This window comes from Anabrus simplex, chromosome 4 (assembly GCF_040414725.1).
Source record: "Anabrus simplex isolate iqAnaSimp1 chromosome 4, ASM4041472v1, whole genome shotgun sequence".
NCBI lineage: Eukaryota > Metazoa > Arthropoda > Insecta > Orthoptera > Tettigoniidae > Anabrus > Anabrus simplex.
The window spans coordinates 452,309,612-452,330,802 of NC_090268.1; the positions used below are offsets into that span (position 1 = coordinate 452,309,612).

The window sequence follows — 21,191 nt, forward strand, 5'->3', positions numbered from 1 at the left end:
ACGAGAATGGGTTCATGCCAGGGGCGAAGTACGTGTTTCAGTGTAAGAAGAATACCACAGATGCTCACGACGAAATGGACGGCGATTGTTATCAGGAGTATTTTAAAGAACGTCTACTACCGAACCTGCCGCCAAACTCTGTTATTGTTCTTGACAATGCCTCCTATCATAGCCGCAAGAAAGCTCTGCCTACGAAGGCATGGAAAAAAAAGAACATGAGGTCATGGCTTCGAGAACGTGGTGTAGTGTATGATGAGAACATGCTGAAAACAGACTTATGGCCCTCGTAAACAGTGTGCGATGGAAATACGATTGCCACAGAATCGATGAAATGGCAAGAGAAAGTGGTGTCACGGTTCTTCGTTTACCACCATACCATTGTGAGCTGAATCCTATTGAACTTGTTTGGGCGCAAGTGAAGCACTATGTTGCTATGAACAACACCACGTTCAAAACAAGGGAGATGGAAAGACTCATCGATTAAGGTTTCCTATGCGTGTTTACTGAAAACTGGGCGAACTACGTGAAACACGTGAAAAATATTGAAGTGGACATGTGGAAATCTGATTTGATCCAGGACGAAATGGAGCCCTTCATCATTGCTGTCGGCAGTGAATCTTCGTCCGATTCATATTGTTAGAGGACTTCAACCTGCAGCGGTAAGGACGTAACATTCGGTGAGTACCATAAAGTTGTCTAATGGCAGACATTTTACTTTGGTTGTATATTGCATAGTATTTGTGTGTGTTCTGTTATTTTCGTACTGTACAGAATTTGTTACTGAAGATTTTGATGCTGTGGTGTGCAATGAAAAATCATGGCATAACTTGTACCGATACAAAAATTTGCCATGTGTTTTGTTTGTGCTTGCTTTTGTTATTTAGCTGTTCTTTCTTAAGTGCATTTAATTTACCGCTGTTTTCTTTAAAACCGCTTTTAATTTTTACTATTGTCTTTTGTTAAGCGATACGACAGCACAGTAGAACCCCGCGTTGCCTGGGGAAATTTAATAATAATTGCTGCTTTATGTCCCATTAACTACTTTTACGGAATTTGGAAACGCTGAGGTGCCGGAATTTAGTCCCGCAGGAGTTCTTTTACGTGCCAGTAAATCTACCGATACGGGGCTAACGTATTTGAGCACCTTCAAATACCACCGGACTGAGCCTGGATCGAACCTGCCTGGTTGGAGTCAGAAGGCCAGCGCCTCAACAGTCTGAGCCACTCAGCCCGTCTGGGGATATGTATTAAATGCAATTAAATGTATCATTCACCCTTCGAGCCCATAAAAATAGTATTTGTATATTTTCTCCGCCGGTTCACTTCAATGCTAAGGTTTCTGATGTGCCGTAGTTAACCTCTGATTCTGTACAAACCAAAAATAGCCCCTGTAAACTCACCGTCCCCTTTACTTCATACAAAAAAATTTCAACTTAATTCATTCCGCTTGTTATCTTGAAGTTAAATATTCAATTTCACAGATGTATATGCCGCCGTTACCCCGTGATAGTGTTGCGCAGAGACGTTCGATATAGCAACCCTGTTGTCATAAGAGCAATACTGTTTTCTTAATGTAGAATGAACCATAGTCTAGCTGTAGATCATATGTGGTCTTCTTTACGGGGTCCCCCTGTTTTCACTAACACTATGGCAAGAAACAGGTTCAAAGAAATTCTAAGGTATTTGCGCTTTGACCTCCGTAAAACTAGATCCACGAATTTGCAGACAGATAAATTTGCTTTGGCGTCAGCTATTTCAAACAGACTTATTGAGAATTGTTATGCGTGCTATAAATCAGGAGTGAACGTCACAGCTGATGAACAACTCTTCCTCAGCAAAGCTGGGTGCAGATTCGCGCAGTACGTGGCCAACAAGCCAGATAAATTTGGCATAAAATTCTGGCTACTGGCAGACGTTGATTCTAAGTTTGTGTGCAGTGGGTTTCCTTATCTTGGGAAAGACGAAATGCGACATACCAATGAGTCACTGCCTGAAAATGTCATGAAACTTATGGACCCATACCTCATGAAGGACGTGACTCGACCACTGATAACTTCTTTACATCGGTAAAGTTAGCTGAGAGACTGAAAGGGAAGAAAACTAGTATTGTTGGAACAACCTATCAAGTGAGGCAGGAAATCCTGGAGTCAGTCAAAGCCCTACGTATGAATCTGTACGAGACTGTCGTACTTCAGAAGGAAGATCACACTACTCTCACAGTATATCAAGGAAAAGTGAAGAAGAATGTGCTTCTGCTAAGCACTCTACATCCGAGCATTCAAGTCAGTGAAGATAACAAGAAGCTCCCTAGTACTACTGAATTTTATAACGGAACTAAGTAGTGTGTGGATGTAGCTGATCAAATGGTGCGTAAATACACCACTAGAGCTTGATTTATCAGCAATAAATTCATGGAATACAAGGAAGTTACGGGACAGAGAATCTCTCGACGTGATTATATTCTTGAAGTAATACAAGAACTAAGATCTGATTTTGTGAACACAAGATCCCAGTTGAGTGGACTCCCTACACTTCAGCCTGAGCCTCAGATTCAGGTTCAATGTGCCAGTCGTAAGCGACGACAATGTCAAGTGAACTCCAATTGTAAACAGAACAAAACCTCTGACACATGTTCTTCGTGCAACAAAGTAGTCTGTGGAAAATGTTCGTGTAAGGTAATAACATGCATAAATTGCTTGTCTAGTGCCCAAATAGGATTGTAAACAAATAGAGACTGTTATTTTTATCATAAATTTTCACAAAGGCATTCAATAGCAAGTCCGCAAAAAAATGTCATTGCTACCTACTAGAAGTGAGAGAATAAGAAAAATTAATATTTAACAATGGATTAACCTGTATATAATACATCCCAATGGTTAACTATGTTGTTTTAGAATAAATTATTGAACATTCGCATGTTTCCCAGATCCTGGATGCTAGATATGTCAGTAAGCGGCAGCGGTCAAATGACCGCCTGCGGCCTTTATAGGTATGAGGAATGTTTGGCCGTTCTAGTGTTAAGAACAACATGGCACAAGTTATTTCTGTTTTAGAACCCGAAAATAAGAAACTGCAGAAACTGATCAACGAAATGCCCGCTGCTAGACACACAATAGAGAGGCGAGTTTCTGTTATTAGTGTGGGTATTTTAATATTTAAAAAAAAGATCTAAGCAAGTGCTCAGCAGCAAGTCTGGCTCTTGACGAGTCTACTGATAACAAAGATAAACCACAACTAGCCATATTTGTGAGGTATGGGTCAAGGGACTTGCAGGGGGTGGAAGAACTTTTAGACCTGGTTACTTTGAAGGATACTACTTGTGGTTGCGACATTAAAGCCCTGGATGGTGTTTTACAGAAAAACTTGGTCCCTATCGGTAATATTGTCAGCATTGCTATCGATGGTGCACAATCTATGACTGGCACGAAACAAGGCTTATTGGGCTTATAAAGGCTGACACATCAGTTCCTGATTTCCTACCTGCACAATGTATTATTCACAGAGAACATTTAGCAGCAAAATATTTTGAGTACCCGCATATTATGCAGGTAGTTCTAAAGATTGTGAACTGTATTCGCTCATGTTCCAAAACACGCCGACAGTTCAAATTTCTATAGAAAATATGAACAATGTCAAGCTTCCTGATGATGTATATTGGTACTGCTTAGTAAGGTGGGTATCTGTAAGCAATGTTTTTGGCATATTTTTTGAATTACTTGATCCAATCAAATAGTTTATGGAAGAAAAAAAGGAAAATCATTTCCTGAACTTAATGACCCCATGGTTGTTAGTTTTGGCTTTTTTTTTACAGATGTGGTCCAGAATTTAATACGGCTAAACATAACTTTACAAGGAAGAAAAAAAATTACTTCTTATTTGGCCCAAACTGTACTTAGCTTTCATAGCAAGTTAAAGCTATTTGGGAAAGACCTTCAGACTAAAACATTTTCTCACTTCAAATGTTTGAAAAAAATTACTGAAAGCCTTCCTGACGTTCAGGTGGAAACTGAAGATTACATGAGTAAAATGTCTGGCCTTGCTGAAGAAATCAATGGCAGATTTAATGATTTAAGATCACTTAAACCTTAATTTTAATTGCTCGAAAATCCTTTTGCTGTTGATGTTGTGGGTGATGGCTGTCCTGTTTCATCACCAATAACAAAGTCCGACTCGTTGGCTGAACGGTCAGCGTACTGGCCTTCGGTTCAGAGGGTCCCAGGTCCGATTCCCGGCAGGGTCGGGGATTAAGTATATAGGAAAATATTTAAAATTTTATTTCCATCTATTCAATACAATATAAGATATTGACATTTAACTTTCAACATTTTTCAAAAGTGAGACATGTTTCGCCTCATATTTTGAGGCATCTTCAGTCACTAATCAAAACCTTATTGTTTCTGTCAGACAATGTTTCCAAACATTCTTCAGCTATTATACAAATGTTCATGAAATAACTAAAACTCTATTGTAGTAATGAAAACGTGTTGTTCACTTGATGAAAAAGACGTCATAGAATGGTACAGTATTACAGAAGATGGCTTGAAGCCTTAGTCAATATTAAATTTTAAATACATAGTGGAAAGCATATAAAATTATTTCATTAAAAATATACAATACGTTTAAATGATATTAAAATAGTAGGTTCTTAGGTGGTGCACTTAAAAATGGAGGTATCTTATAATTATGAGTGGCAGTTGATGGCTTAAAGCTGTAGTCAGAGTTTGATGCATAAGTAGAATAACACGTTAATATGAGGTACAAGAATATGAAAAAGATTACATTAATGAATATAAAAGAAAAAGAAAAAAACATTCCAAAATGCTGGGCAATTGTTGTTGACGCCAGCGTATATTTGCCCGTAATATTTAATATTTAAGGGTCGGGGATTTTAACCTTAATTGGTTAATTCCAATGACACGGGGACTGGGTGTATGTGTTGTCTTCATCATCATTTCATCCTCATCATGACGCACAGGTCACCTACGGCAGTCAAATAGAAAGACCTGCACCTGGCGAGCCGAACCCGTTCTGGGATATCCCGGCACTAAAAACCATACGACATTTCATTTCACCAATAACAAAGGATACAGAAGCTGTAGAGTTGGAGCTACTAGAACTGCAAGAGGACGAAGGACTAAAAGGATTTAAACGAAGTGGCGTTTCTACCATAGAATTTTGGAAGAATGTTCCAGAAGAAAAATATCTACTAACAAAAGAGTGTACCAAGAGACTTACCTCAATCATTGCGATTACTTATGTGTATGAATCACTGTACTCAGCGCTTAAATTTATTAAATCTAAATATCTGTCTGAACTAACTAATGAACATTTAAGTGAACTTGTGCAAACTGCGCTTATCAGTTATCAGCCGGACTTCAAAAACTAACAGCAAAAACTGAACACTCGAATAAGCACTTCTCAGAAGTAAAATCTCATACCTTGGTGTGTACTTGAACAATAATGTTCTGTGTAGTGTAGGAAATAAAAATTCCTTGATTTGTTATAAAATGAAAAACCTGTCTCCATTTTATGAAACATTTTCTAAACATGCTCCCAATTTTGTCTCCTAATTTTGCTGCTCCCACAATTAGTTAGTGGCCACCCCTGCCATATCACTATTGATTATTTCACATTAAAGATGGTATGCATTTTAAAATGTACCATTGACCGCATTTGATACGGTGGATCATGGGCAAAACTGAGTGCAATTGGACTAGACAAAAGAGTGACTGAATGGGTGGCTTTATTTCTAGAAAATAGATCTCAGAGAATTAGAGTAGGTGAAACTTTATCTGACCCTGAAATAATTAAGAGGGGAACTCCTCAAGGCCTTTATGTTTCCGTATATATATACAAATGATGCGAGTAAAGTAGTAGAATCGGAGGTAAGGCTTTTTGCGGATGATGTTATTCTCTATAGCGTAATAAATAAGTTACAAGAGTGTGAGCAACTGCAAAATGACCTCGATAATATTATGAGATGGACAGCAAGCTATGGTATGTTGATAAACGGGGTTAAAAGTCAGGTTGAGAGTTTCACAAGTAGGAAAAGTCCTCTCAGTTTAAATTACTGCGTTGATGGGGTGAAAGTTCCTTTTGGGGATCATTGAAAGTATCTGGGTGTTAATATAAGGAAAGATCATCATTGGGGTAATCACATAAATGGAATTGTAAATAAAGGATACAGATCTTTGCACATGGTTATGAGGGTGTTTACGGGTTGTAGTAAAGTTGTAAAGGAGAGGGCTTATAAGTCTCTGGTAAGACCCTAACTACAATATGGTTCCAGTGTATTGGACCCTCACCAGGATTACTTGATTCAAGAACTGGAAACGAGCTGCTAGACTGAGTGGTATGTGGAAAATACTAAATTCCCATAGAGGGAATTAGATATTTTTCACCAATAGAGCATGTCAAAAATCTCAAAAACATACCAGATGTAAGGCTTTTCAGGTGTTTGCTCTATTAACCAGTGTTTCGTCTTAGGTCTGACACTAGTCTCATCAGAGTGGGATGTGTCAGACCCTACCCACTGACGCTGGGGTGTATGCAGGTGAACTTATCAGAAGCCCTTATAAGAGGCACAGTCTGATAACTGCATACGGGAGATAAATCTCCACAATGGAATTATTGCCCGCCTAGCAATTCCGAATGGAAAATTCTAAATTCCCTTGGAGGGAATTAGATTAGATAAACGGTTGTGTTTTGTTGTAAACTGACTTTCAGAAAGTTCCCTATTCCTGCTGCCTGCTTCCTCATTAAAGGCTTACAAGATTCCGATCTATTCCTATTAGTAATGGTTATGAATTTCATGTTTTTGGTCCGTATTGAACTGAGAATAATATATAAGTAATAATAATAACAACGTAAACGTTTCCACCTTTTCAATACTAAAATATATTCACAAAATTATAAATTACACGGTACTAGTTTCGACCCATCTAGGGGTCATCATCAGCCATATTGGAGCAAAGATCACTTTTGGCGAAATCCTAAGAAAATGTTATTTTAAAGAATAACAAGTGAAATGAGATGTTATTATGGTAATAGTTAATAATACAAGGAATATACATACTAAGAGGTTTTTAACAAAGAATAAAGTATAAATGGGGTGTTGTAAAAATTATAATCATGGAAATCAGTAAGTTCTTGTATTGAAATGACATATATAAAATTATATATGGCTTAGGAAGAGGGCTTAAGGTGGGGCTGAAGGGTGCGGGAGAAAGTGTAATTGTCTTGGAAAATTACCTTTGATTAAATTTAGGATTGAGTTTAGGTTGGCTGCATTATTGTTCCTGAGGAAAGTGGTAAATAGATCGAAGAGTATGTTGGGTTTCTCTGAGATTTCATTGAGATTGTGACTGGCATTAAAGTATTGGTCTAGGTGTATGTAGTAATTTTCCATTATGTTGAGTAAAGGGCCCTTGTTTGCTAATACGAGGATGTCCATGTCTTGTTCAATATTGGTGAAATTATGGTTATAATCTTGCATGTGTTGGCCGATGGCTGAAAACCTGTTGTATTTTATTGCGTTAGTGTGCTCGTGGTATCTGATAATGAAGTTTCTCCCGGTTTGCCCGATGTAGGTTTTTTTAACAGGTGGTACATTTGATCCTATAAACTCCTGATTTTAAAAAACTGCTGGTCTTGTTGATGTGTGAAGTATTGTATAAAACGTTCATGTTCTTATTGTTGGTTTTGAAACACAAACATCGCCCATAAACTACCCTCAAAAAAGAAATAACCAAACCTCTAACATTTTCCACCTTCACGTTCAACAATGATATCTACAAGTTAACCAACATCTTTAAGAAACAAGGCGTTAAAACCAAAACCAACAATAAGAACATGAATGTTTTATACAATACTTCACACATCAACAAGACCAGCAGTTTTTTAAAATCAGGAGTTTATAGGATCAAATGTACCACCTGTAAAAAAAACCTACATCGGGCAAACCGGGAGAAATTTCATTATCAGATACCACGAGCACACTAACGCAATAAAACACAACAGGTTTTCAGCTATCGGCCAACACATGCAAGATTATAACCATAATTTCACCAATATTGAATAAGACATGGACATCCTCGTATTAGCAAACAAGGGCCCTTTACTCAACATAATGGAAAATTACTACATACACCTAGACCAGGGATGGCGAACCTTTTCCACCCAGTGTGCCATTTTAACTCTGGTTTATTATTCTCATCTGTTGACTGTGCCACTTGTTGTTTTCCATTTCCATTACGAGATGTCTACAACCTACACCCCCCCCTCACAACTTCCTTTCAATTTCCCGATTATGTTTCATAATACGTTATTTATTTATTTATTTATTTATTTATTTATTTATTTATTTATTTATTTATTTATTATTTATTCATTTATTGAGTCATTTATTTATTATAAATATTTGCATAACGGGTGAAATATATCTTGTAAATACTTCCTCCATTGGCTCATTATCTTCCCATGTTGTAGTTTTTCTCTCAACAATTAAACTAATTTCTCCCTCATCACATTTCCATAAGGAAATCTAAAAAAGAACCAGCTATTCATGCTTTCATCAAAACATACTGCATATATGCGGGAGTTATCCAAATTAGCTTTCAACTGCTCCGAAACTTCTTCACCCATTTTTATTATTCTATCCTTGACAGCAGTTCAGCTAGCTGGGATTCCTTTAATCTTGTTAGTTATTAGTTGTTTGTTAGGGAAGTTTTCAAATGATGTGTCGGACGTCAATAAGAAATTATCTTTCAACAACTCACCGTCAGAAATCTGTTTCCCATGCATGTTGTACTATGCAGTGAGACAGATAGAAAAAGCCGCACTGATATTATTCCTGGGCCGGAAAGTTGATACAAAAGAACTAGTTTGTGTAATGTTGGATATTTTGTGAAATGAACTCTCCTCTTTCTTCATTTGAAATGGAACAAACATTTGAATGACCAGTCTCAAAATTGCGCTTTTACATTAAATATGGGGGATACAACTGTTTTCGAACACAGGCAACACATCTTTTTAACAGTCCGAATTCCCTTTGCCAGTGTTCTTGAAAAATACGATCACCACCTTTGTTCAGTTTCTGTTTTTTTCGGCACCGAAAACATATTTGCGATGTCCGTATACAAAACCACTAGAAAACGACACTATCTCACTTGACTTTCGGACCTATCAGTATAGCAGTGTTGCCATATTGCACGTCCGAATGAAACTAGTATTTATATTTTCGATATTTATTTCTTACACGTGAAACACTGTAAGATATGCACTGTCTGTAGTACGAGACGTATATATAAAATATTATGTTCATGTGGCGTGCCACCGAAATCGTGTCCGCGTGTCACCTAGTGACACGCGTGGCATAGGTTCGCCATCCCTGACCTAGACCAATACTTTAATGCCAGTCACAATCTCAATGAAATCTCAGAGAAACCCAACATACTCTTCGATCTATTTATCACTTTCCTCAGAAACAATAATGCAGCCAACCTAAACTCAATCCTAAATTTATTCAAAGGTACTTTTCCAAGACAATTACACTTTCTCCTGCACCCTTCAGCCCCACCTTAAGCCCTCTTCCTAAGCCATATATAATTTTATATATGTCATTTCAATACAAGAACTTACTGATTTCCATGATTATAATTTTTACAACACCCCATTTATACTTTATTCTTTGTTAAAAACCTCTTAGTATGTATATTCCTTGTATTATTAACTATTACCATAATAACATCTCATTTCACTTGTTATTCTTTAAAATAACATTTTCTTAGGATTTCGCCAAAAGTGATCTTTGCTCCAATACGGCTGATGATGACCCCTAGATGGGTCGAAACTAGTACCGTGTAATTTATAATTTTGTGAATATATTTTAGTATTGAAAAGGTGGAAACGTTTACGTTGTTATTATTATTACTTATATACTATTCCTATTAGTTCAGAAATGATTAATGCCGTTGATTGACAGTCCTACAACCAATGTCTCTGTTTAAACTTTTGGAGAGGGGAAAAGTGAGAACCTGTATCCATGTGATCCCATTCGTAAACTCCTTTTCGGTTTTGACTATTACCATTTGATAAAAAATGTGAGATCCCAATACCTAGACAGAGAAATGACAGCAGTGGCATCATCACCTCCAAATATGTGAAAGAAGTTTATCGCCTCCAGAGAGATTTGACATTCAAGCCTGTTCAGTATTACGAACAAACACATCGAACAGAGGAATATGGAAAAAATGACTGTTCTACTGTACAGATATTTCCCCAGCGGTTCCTCATGAAAGAAAACCATGCCCGTTTATAAACACAAGTTTAGATTTTTCAGACGGGGAATGGACGGTGCACTTCATAGAGTCAATTTACACATTTTTCACATTCCATGATGTCATTGACGGAACTCGGCACATTTGGCAAAACAACAATCCAGATTGTGTGCATTTATATTCACTACTACAATGGTTGAATGATGATTTGACCGATTTCGTTAAAATAATTTAGTTGGAATCAAAACGTTCAAAACTGAAGTGTGTGACTAATGAGACAGCAGATGCTATCTTGCTAACTTTGAAATCTATAGTGAAATGTGTCTCATCAGTTACAAAATGGGTTCTTTTATGTTCTCACTAGAAAATTTTCTGGACACGCAGCAGAAGCTCTATTTAGTCCAGTGTGATTAAATGGTGGATATAATGACATGACGGATGTGCGCACTGTAGTATTTGCTATAAAACGTATCCTGAAATCTGGTCATGAACAAAGAGTCAGCAGAATAGTGACAGAAAAATGTGTGCGTCCACTACTGGTATATAACAGTAACAAAAGGACTGAACAAGTGTTCCGTTACTCGTGTCGAGAAAACTCTGAAATTTTTATGTACCATGTAGCAGTGGAATATACCGTATTGACTCGCGTATTAGACCCCTTTTTTTTTTCCACTTTTACAGTCAAAAAATGCGAAGGGGGGTCCAATATGGAAATTCTAAGTTCCCATGGAGGGATTTAGATTCTTTTCCACCAATAGAGCATATCAAAAATCAGATCAAAAATTAGATGGATGGCTTTTCCGGCGCTTGCTCTATTAACCAGCGCCTCGTCCTAGGTCTGACACTAGACTCTTCAGAGTGGGACGCGCCAGACCCCACCCACCGACGCCGGGGCGGGTCCAATATGCGATAACGTCAAATTTCGTGCAGTGAACACATGACTTCTAGGCTATAAATTGTACACGTAAACATTCTACACTATTCTTTAATAAACTTATGAATGTATTCTGCGTTTTACTGGCTATTTTCGTTCAAAAATTTATAAATTTAAAAAGACAATGGTGAACATGACTTTTAGGCCTACATATATTTTAAATATAATCAATCACTTTTACTTACCGTATTAAGCAATGTTAACACAAAATAATGAAAAAGAACTTAATGGCCAGTCATTTGTCACTGTCAGTTGTATTTGATAGTTTGGGAAACACGCGAGCATCGTCGTACCTACGTTACCAACGCTCAGCTGATGCAATACGACCGCGGCGCACAGCCCGCATAAAATTTAATACTGTAGTCCAAAAGATAATTATTCATGAGGTAAAATAAATTCACAAAATATACACTTACTAACAACATCCGGCACTAAAATGAGAATACAAGAATAAAAGAGAGTGAGGAAATAACAAATTACGGTACTTACAGTTAAGGGAGGTTATGGTGTACAAAAGAAACACTCCACTGATCCGAGACTCAAGTAACTTTCTTGCCACGTGTATTTCCCGGAATAAACGAGACATGGTACACACAGAACTAGATACACTAACCAACACACAAATATCAATAAAACTACAGCTACAATAAACTATTAAACGCATAAAAAACTACGTTATTGCACTAATGCAGTGAACTACGCTATCCTAGAGAGATGAAGACTAGAAGTAATATAACAATTTAAAAAACACAAATTACTGATGAAAATGTTCAAGATCACAAACCGTATCGGTAGGCAAAAAGTCTATTTACAAGCTATAATGTTCAGGTTATAGCAATCCTAACCACTGCTTTCATCTGAACCATCGTCTGTGTCGTCATCTTCCCCGCTGCTGGCGTTACCATCCCACGTGACGTCGTCTTCACTCCCATCGAGAGCATTTGAGATCCCGTTTTTTTTTTAACTTTTCACAATAGTTTCGTTCTTGATAAGAGCCCACGCAGTGAGAACCCATTCACATATGGTTTCTAGAGATGGTCTCTGTATTCTCCCAGTTGGTGTGAATTTATGTGTAGCAGAAGCCATCCATTCCGAATAAAGCCTTTTCATGTTGTTTGTCCAACCCTTGTCCCGTTTCCCTACGGGGTCGGGTATGAGGTGAGATGAATTCGTTGTGGCGGTTTTTTATGACCGGATGCCCTTCCTGACGTCAACCTCATCAGAGGAGTTAATGAGAGATGAAATGAATGACGTGATATATGATAGTAGGGAGAGGGTGAAACCCGGTGCCGGCACATAGCCTACTCCTGTCGAATAGCACCAAGGGGTCTGCTCAAGGCTTAACGTCCCCATCCGACGGACGAATCACCATCAACAGCGTCATATTCCCTCACTCCATATGAGCACTGCGGAGAGGTTTGGAATTTAATCCAGGCTTTTGGCACGCAATCTAGTGATTAGAAATTGTATACCACCTCCTCCCCTACCCTGCTGGCCAACATTCTGATAGGCATAGATATCAAGGATAATTTAATTTTAAAAAAACCACCTATTCAATACTTTCCACGTTTAATGTGGTTATTATCTACATGATTTTATGTAGACTTATTTGGTCAGGTACATGTTTCACCCATTATTTTGGGCATCTTCAGCCTGTAAACAACCTTTAGGTCAAGGTTTGGGACCTTGTTAACCAATATAAACATACCAATATATACACTATATACAACATATACATTATATACAATATATACAAACATGAGTCAATACAGTTAAGTTTTTTGGTCCTAATCTATCTAATATGGAAAATGTCCAAAACTAAAATGGATCTTCTTTTCGGTGAAGAGGATTGCATATCGGGGTTTATGTGACCCCTATATCATATTGAGTTCTTGACGTATCGTGTCTGGTGGCAGGATGTGTCGTCAACAATAAGTAAAGATTTGAACTGATTGTAGATTGGTCAAGATTGAAAATATAAATTTAAATTAAATGTGTTTTAACTTGGCAGTTCTATTCTGGTTAACTTAAAATGTTCAAAACTAAAAATAAAATGAAACGGATCTTCTTATTTCTTGAGAAGGGGTGATATTAAAACTGGAGCTTGTTTGACCCACGATTTTCATTTTCATGTTCTTGACGTAACTAATATTTAAATGTGTTGTCATGCACAAGTGGAGATTTAAAAGCCGATTGTTGTAGGTAGACTGGTCAATAACGTTGTGAATGAAACTGTTAGCGTCTTGACTTTGGGTCTCATGTAACGTCAAGGAATTGACAAGAGTACAATATTTAGCTGTTTCATAGTTTTAGGCTGCTGCTTAATTGGGAGAAACATCCTAGACACTTGATACAGTCTTGTGTGAAAATTGTTCCCGTTGATGTGTTGCTTGGTCTTTGGGAGGGATCTTAAGAATATCTGTAATGAAGTAGAAAAATAATTTTGAATTAAAAATTTTTGAGCACGCGTTGTGATAATATGTATTAAATTAACACCTCTTATCTGTAAAATGACTTACTTGTTCAGTTAAAACTAGATGGACCTGTCTGTTCCGGCAGCGCCTGTCTTATCACCATTTCTACTCCTGGTGTTGTACTGGTGCGGTAATGGAGGGGCGGGGCATGGAGGGAGAGTGGGGGTAGGCTGGTCTATGGGCGTGTGTGTTGTTGCTGGAGGGGAGTTTCTAGGAGCAATATGGGAGGGTTTAACTTTTGGCATGATGGATGAAGCATTTGAGTGTGGAGATTTAAATAATTGAGGGATTTTGTTTTGATCTGAATTCACGATATTAATTAATCTAGGTGTTAATTCGTACAAAGGATTTTTAATTTCATTGACGTCGTTGAGATTATTTTTATTGTAGGTTTGGTCTAAAAAGATGTGTAGGTTTTCCATTTCATTCATTAATTTCCCTTTACCTATGCTTCTAATGATGGTAAGATCTTTCTCTATGGATGTAAAGTGATGGCCCGTTTCTCTCATATGTTGGCTCATCGCTGAGTACTTATTGTGTTTTTGAGCGTTATAATGTTCCAGATATCTCGTGTTAAAGCTGCGGCCAGTCTGTCCGATATAAGAAAAATCACATTGTGTACATGTTAGTTTGTATATGCCGGACCTTGAATAATGGTTGCTATTGTGATTGACCTTGTTGTGGTTAAAAAATATGTTTCGATTAGTGTTAACTGTCCTGAAGGCTATATTGATATTGTGCTTCTTTAAAGTATTTGTGATCTGATGGACGGCTGGGTTGTTATATGTAAATGTGGCGAAACTAGTTTTTTTAGGTTTTTCTGGGATGAGGTTAGTGGACAATTTAATTTTGATTTTATTAATCAAACGGTTGACCATATCTATTTTAAACCTGTTGAGTTGAGCAAGATTCCTTATGTACTTCAGTTCAGTTTTTAAATTGTTGGGAGAAAGAGGAATTTTTAAAGCTCTATAATTTAAATTATAGAAAGAGGCTTCTTTTTGGGGGGGTGTAGGGATGAATTCATAATAGTTAAGGGAGAGTGTGTAGGTTTCCTGTATATTCGAAAATCAAAGGTATTATGTCCGCGTGTAATAGTTAAGTCCAAAAAGTTTGAGTTCCTAACCTCATCCTCTTTAGTAAACTTAACACTGGGGTCAATTTTGTTTAGGGACTCCAAGATCTCGTCACTATTAGTGACATTTTTGTCGAAAATTATGAAGGTATCGTCAACAAATCTCAGCCATAAACTACGCCTTTTATTTGTGTTATAATTTTTGTGTGTTCTATTGTGTCCATATAAATGTCTGCTAAGATGCCAGAAAGAGGGTCGCCCATCGCTAAGCCTTTTTGTTGGTAAAACTTTCCATTGAAAGAGAAAAAGTTGTTGCTTAAGACAAAATTTAATATCTTCATGAATTCTTCAATTTCCATCTTACTAAGGCCGCTGTGTTTATTGATATCACTGATAATTCTTACAGTTTCTTTGGTAGGGATGTTTGGGTACATATTTACGACGTCATAGGAGCACATTGAGTGATTGGGGCGCAGCTTAAACTTGTTTAAAATTTCGCAAAAAGTGAATGAATTTTTTAAAGGGTGTTTATAATTGAATACGTAATGTTTTTTTAGAAAGCCGTGAATGAATTTTGATACTTTATAGGTGGGGCTGTTTCTACAGTTTATGATGGGGCGTATTGGAATGTCCTTCTTATGAATCTTTGGTAAGGCTCTGGCTGTCGGAATACTAGGGTTCATGTTAAAAAGTTTTTGTTGTTCTTGTTCATTGAAAAGAAAGTTAGAACTTCTTATTAGAGTTTTTAGATTTCGCTGAATTCTCGTGGTTGGATCTTTGTTGACTATTGTGTATATTTTGTCCTTAAAAATGTCTTCTGTTTTTTGAATGTATGTGTTTTGATCTAGGAGAACTGTGGATCCTCCTTTGTCCGCTTGTGACAATAATGTTGTTGTCGTCTATTTTCTTTTTTACGTTCTGGATCAATTTTTTGTGGTCGAAATTTGAATATGCGTTTATTTCTTCCGCTAGTTTTGGTAGTTTCTTTTTTACCTCAAATCTGGTATCATTTTGTGTTTCTAAAGGGAGTTTAGAAATGTTAGCCTCGATCTCAGCTACTGTGTTGATAATATCCGTTTCTTTTTTTCTTGCTAGGCCAGTTTTGTTTTAAGCCTTTATTCAAGATCCCCATTTCTTCTTCAGAGAACTGTACGTCTGTCAAATTAACTACTGTGGGTGAATTGTTCTGTGAGGGAGCCGCTTTTTGCGTGTCTGAACTACGTTTTGGTAATCGTGATTGGGATGCTTTTAATTGAGATAGTTTCTTGTCGAGAGTAACTTGCTTCCTATCCAATAAAGCAATCAGTTTATTGTCCACATGTAATTGGAAAGAGTTCCATTCTAACGGATGTAAAGCCTGAGCTAACGCTAAATGAACTCTATATAACTGCAGATTTAAAAGCAACTTCTTTTTATATGACGCTTTAATTTCATTTCTTAACCAAATGTCGTTGACCTTGTTTTGAACTCTAATCAAACTTTGGTTAGATAAGTTTTTTCGCTGTGTAGGTTTCAAAAATTTTGGGATCAATTTTAGTTCTAGACACTGTTTTAGAAAGGCTATGTCTTTAGTTAGTTTACAAATCTTGACCTTAAGGTTGAAGTACCTATTTAAACGGTATTTTGTCTGGTTGGCTACCAAATTACAAGTAACAACTCTCATTATTGTTCCGTATTGAAGATGACGTTAGGCATAGATATCAAGGATAATTTAATAAAAAACCACCTATTCAATACTTTCCACGTTTAATGTGGTTATTATCTACATGATTTTATGTAGACTTATTTGGTCAGGTACATGTTTCACCCATTATTTTGGGCATCTTCAGCCTGTAAACAACCTTTAGGTCAAGGTTTGGGTCCTTGTTAACCAATATAAACATACCAATATATACACTATATACAACATATACATTATATACAATATATACAAACATGAGTCAATACAGTTAAGTTTTTTGGTCCTAATCTATCTAATATGGAAAATGTCCAAAACTAAAATGGATCTTCTTTTCGGTGAAGAGGATTGCATATCGGGGTTTATGTGACCCCTATATCATATCGTCCCCACTCTGGCAAACTAGCGAAAGTGACAAACTAGGGAATCTGTACTTCTGATGTTTTGGTGTAGATTTTATTGGTTAAATATTGTCTACCCTCTGACAAAGTCTCACATCTGCAACTCGTTCTTTATGCCTAACACATGAAACCAATCATTAAATATAAAAATTGATTTGACATGAGTAAATACAACTTCTTTCCGCTCCTCTAACCTTTTGACAATTTGCAGATTCGCTAATTTGCCAGAGTAGGGACGATATTGAGTTCTTGACGTATCGTGTCTGGTGGCAGGATGTGTCGTCAACAATAAGTAAAGATTTGAACTGATTGTAGGTTGTTCAAGATTGAAAATATAAATTTAAATTAAATGTGTTTTAACTTGGCAGTTCTATTCTGGTTAACTTAAAATGTTCAAAACTAAAAGTAAAATGAAATGGATCTTCTTATTTCTTGAGAAAGGGTGATATTAAAACTGGAGCTTGTTTGACCCACGATTTTCCTTTGCTGATGGTGAAAATTTTTTCGACCAACGGGACTCGAACTGGCTAACCTCGGTGTTAGACCGTTTTTAGACTTCAGCGCCTTAACGATCATGGCCACCAGGCGGGCCGAATAAAGCCTTTTCATGTGACCCTTAAATGGCTTGTTAATGGACACATCTAGAGGCTGGAGTATTGATGTTAGTCCTCCAGGGATGATTGCGAGATCCGTCTTTAGGGATTTCAGTTCGTCCTTAATGGCATCTAACAAATGACCCCTAAAGCTATCTAACACAATTAAGGCTTTCTGCTGCAGTAGTGCTCCAGGACGACTACTCCACACGGTTTTCAGCCAGTCTTGAACCAGGTCTGCTGTCATCCAACCTTTCTCATGTACTCGAACATGAATACCGCTCGGAAATTTTCCCTTTGGTAGAGTCTTCCGTTTAAATATTATGTATGGAGGAAGCTTCCTACCATCGGCAGTTACGCAAAGCATGACTGTACATCTCATTTTCTCAGCACCACTTGTACGCATTACGACACTAGAAGCACCTTTTTCATGAATAGTAGTGTTTCGGGGCATGTCGAAATAGATCGGAGTTTGATCTGCGTTGCCAATCTGAGAAAGCAAGTAGTTGTTTAATTTCCTTTGCTGAATGATGTAACGATGAAAAGAGATGACTTTATCCGTATAATTGTGAGGTAGTCTCTGGCAAATAGTTGTTCGTCTTCTCAAACTCAGACCATTTCTCCTTATGAAACGTGTAGCCCAACCCCTGCTTGCTTTGAACTGTTGCCGACTGAGATTCAATGTTCTTGCCACTTCAAGTGCTGTAAGCTGTATCATATCATGAGTTACAGCAGAACCATCATTTCTCAACTCTGTTATATATTCTGGTACTTTGATATCGATCTCAGGATATTTGCCCGTTTTGGTCCCATGAAAAGTTCGCAAACTTTTATTTGCTGCTTCCAGTTTCTCTTTTTGCTTGCGCCAATATCTGATCATGTTTGGTTGCACATTAAATGTCCTGGCCGCTGACTTCACCCCTTGTTTTTCCGCTAAATTCACAGCGTTTAATTTGAAAGCTGCGGTGAAACTACATTTCTTATGTTTCGTACTATTTACCTCCATGATTTGAAGCAGAACTCACTTAACAACAGGCAACTTAACTAGACACACGCCACTATCAAAAGAAAGTTGTTAATAGTACGTTTTCGCGCCGTTATTGTACCGATACCACTACCTTCGTGATGTAAGCAAGCTGTACTACTGTAGGCGTCCGTGCGTGCTCACTTGTGTCTAGGCAATGACGTGCAGCCATAATCGGCTGTACCCGGACCTGCTCGGGTAATCTCGGCATATGGCCCGTCCCACCAAGCATTTCAGCTTGGTGCAGCCAGCAGCACTCACAATGGCCAGTAGCATGAATACGAACAGCTGTTACTTTTTTAGAATTAGGTACCGGTAATCAGTTTAATAGCCACAGAATCTCTTATGATAGTGTAATTCATATATTTCAGTTATTCCTATGTTGGTCTGGTTGTTCTCTAGACATGAGTGAGAGAGTACATTCTATTTCACTTGATAGTTCACCTCGTGGGTCACTTTGGAAATTTGAAAAGCGCTGTTGTTATTAACTTAAATAAGAAATCGAACTCAGGGCCCCGGGAACGGCAGCTAATAGTGCTAAAGCTACGGAAATAGACATCTCTTAACTATAAGACAGACGTATCACACTATTTTGGTGTGAGCTTGAATCGGGCGGGTCGGACGGACGAACCTTGAGCTCTCTCAGTGTAGAAAGCTGCGGTGAGTGGAGAGTTTCACTTCCGCCTCTCTTCCTGCAGGGAGGCCAACCAGCCGGCAATGGAACCAACAGTAACAAAGTTCGTCATATTGACATATATAAGGTTAAGAATTCAAGGCATATTTTCATAAACCGCCATTTGCGTCACAAGTACTGATTATATCAGCTTTTACGGACATTTTAAGTCTCAATTCATTCACTGATGGCCGATTGCGAGTCTACGGAGGAATACTCGCCACCGTATTTTCTGACATGTTGGCAATTTTCCAAGACACAGACACACGTACTGTGATAGTCTGTAGTTGGAAAGTCGAGAATAAAAAAGTAGTAGGCCTATTTCTCCGTTTACGCTAATCCACCTACGAACTCGGACAATATTCTGTGATGCTTGTACCGTACTGCTGTAGTGGCTGTCGCAGATAAAGCTGTCAGCTCCGATTGTGCCGATCTGGCAAAAGGCAGCTGAGGGCTCAAGAAAATGTGCCAAACTTGTACACACATTTGTACGACGTCATCAGAGCTGCAGTACAGCTTGTAGTACCCGCTACGAAGTGGAATCGTTTATTGGTCTCAGCTGAATTTCGTTACAGGGGTCTAATATGCGAGATTTATTTTTTTCCATTCTCTTGGTCTCAAAAAGCTGGGGGGGTCTAATACACGAGTAAATACGGTATATCTACTATAACTGGTAAGATTTTATATATTTTATGTTTCTATATCTTAAGCCAAGCTCAACTGTGAAATGTTAGTTTCTGTATTAGCATTATCTTCTCAATTAGTAAAATTTTAAGGATTATTTTTCATTTTATATTGGCGTTATGAAGTCTCGTTTAACCAACATGTGCTCTGGGGGCAGTAAGTGCTGCCATCTGCAATGTCACTGTAAATGCAATTCTCGCGGCATAGAGCAGGCAGTGTATAGAGGTTGAGACGGCGGTGGTGGAAACTGATGTTGCGCATGTTCACCAATAATCTCACAAAAAAAGCCCCTTTTATGAAGAGGTATCTTAAATATATTTCAAAATAGCATGACTTTGTTGAGTGTAATAATTTGAACAGATCAGTATGTGTCAGTGCAGTGTAAATCAAATTGTAAAAATAAAAAATGTTTCAATACAGGAGAAAAGTGGGTCTGCTGCACATATAAATGTGATATCTCGTAATTACTTTCGTGTACTTTATCAAATGTTGTCATGGGACAAGGAGACTGTCTCCCTACTTGTTTATACCCTGCCATATCAGCAATTAACGGATCGTTTAAATTCTATCCCATATGCTTCCTGCCTCCTGGATTCTGTCTTGATAATCTTGTTTTTTCTTCTTCAGGAAATTGATTCAGGAGACAAACTGGCAGCGGAAGAACATGCAGACGCAGGGTGGCGAGAAGCTCCGTCAGCTTGAAGCGTCGTGGGTCGGTCTCGTGAGCAAGAATTACGAGATAGAACAGGCATGTGCTCAGCTGGAAAAAGAAATTGCCATGGCCAAAATGGAATCGAGATGATTGTGTGCATGTGACGCTTCAATCTTTAATGAACACTTGTAATTATAAAAGATTCTAGTGTGTGATGGAGAGTCTTCTTTACTTGCTGGGTTGTAGTATACAATAAAACTAGTAAGTGGAGATTGACTGTAAATTCGTCTTACACATTCGGTAAGTCCCAGCTGTGTGGATTGGTCAGAGTGCCTGCTTCCGGACCCCAAGATCACTGAGACTTAGATGAGTCCATTGTATCGTACAAGCACTTATCAGCATTTGAAAGCTCCTTTGAGACACGTTGGTATGTTTTCCAACAATGTTAATTCAAACATAACGAAAAATTGTCTGATTGAGATCTGTTCCTCTTTCATTCGGTGAAGTAAAATGGAATGTAGAATTGAACATGTAGACGGCATCAAATCAAAATATCTGCACACAGTAGCTGAGGCTACCCAGTTATCATTGTTACTTAGCTTCAGTTCTAGTCATATCAAAAACAAGAAACAAAACAGAAAGGTCTGATTTGTATCATAATACGATAATTGGTTTCCAGAGAGAAGCATGCTTAGCTATAATTTTAGCATTGGCAACGAAACGTGT

General features: G+C 37.8%; 1 protein-coding gene across 1 annotated transcript in view; it reads left to right on the plus strand.

The window, feature by feature from the left end:
* The window catches only part of BCAS2 (BCAS2 pre-mRNA processing factor), a 90,524-nt gene extending 69,776 nt beyond the window's left edge, over window positions 1–20,748 (plus strand). Inside the window, exon 5 of the mRNA XM_067146659.2 lies at window positions 20,441–20,748. Within this exon, the coding sequence (XP_067002760.1) occupies window positions 20,441–20,615 (175 nt within the window). The 3' untranslated portion in view covers window positions 20,616–20,748. The remainder of the gene's footprint in view (window positions 1–20,440) is intronic.
* Window positions 20,749–21,191: the final 443 nt, after the last annotated feature.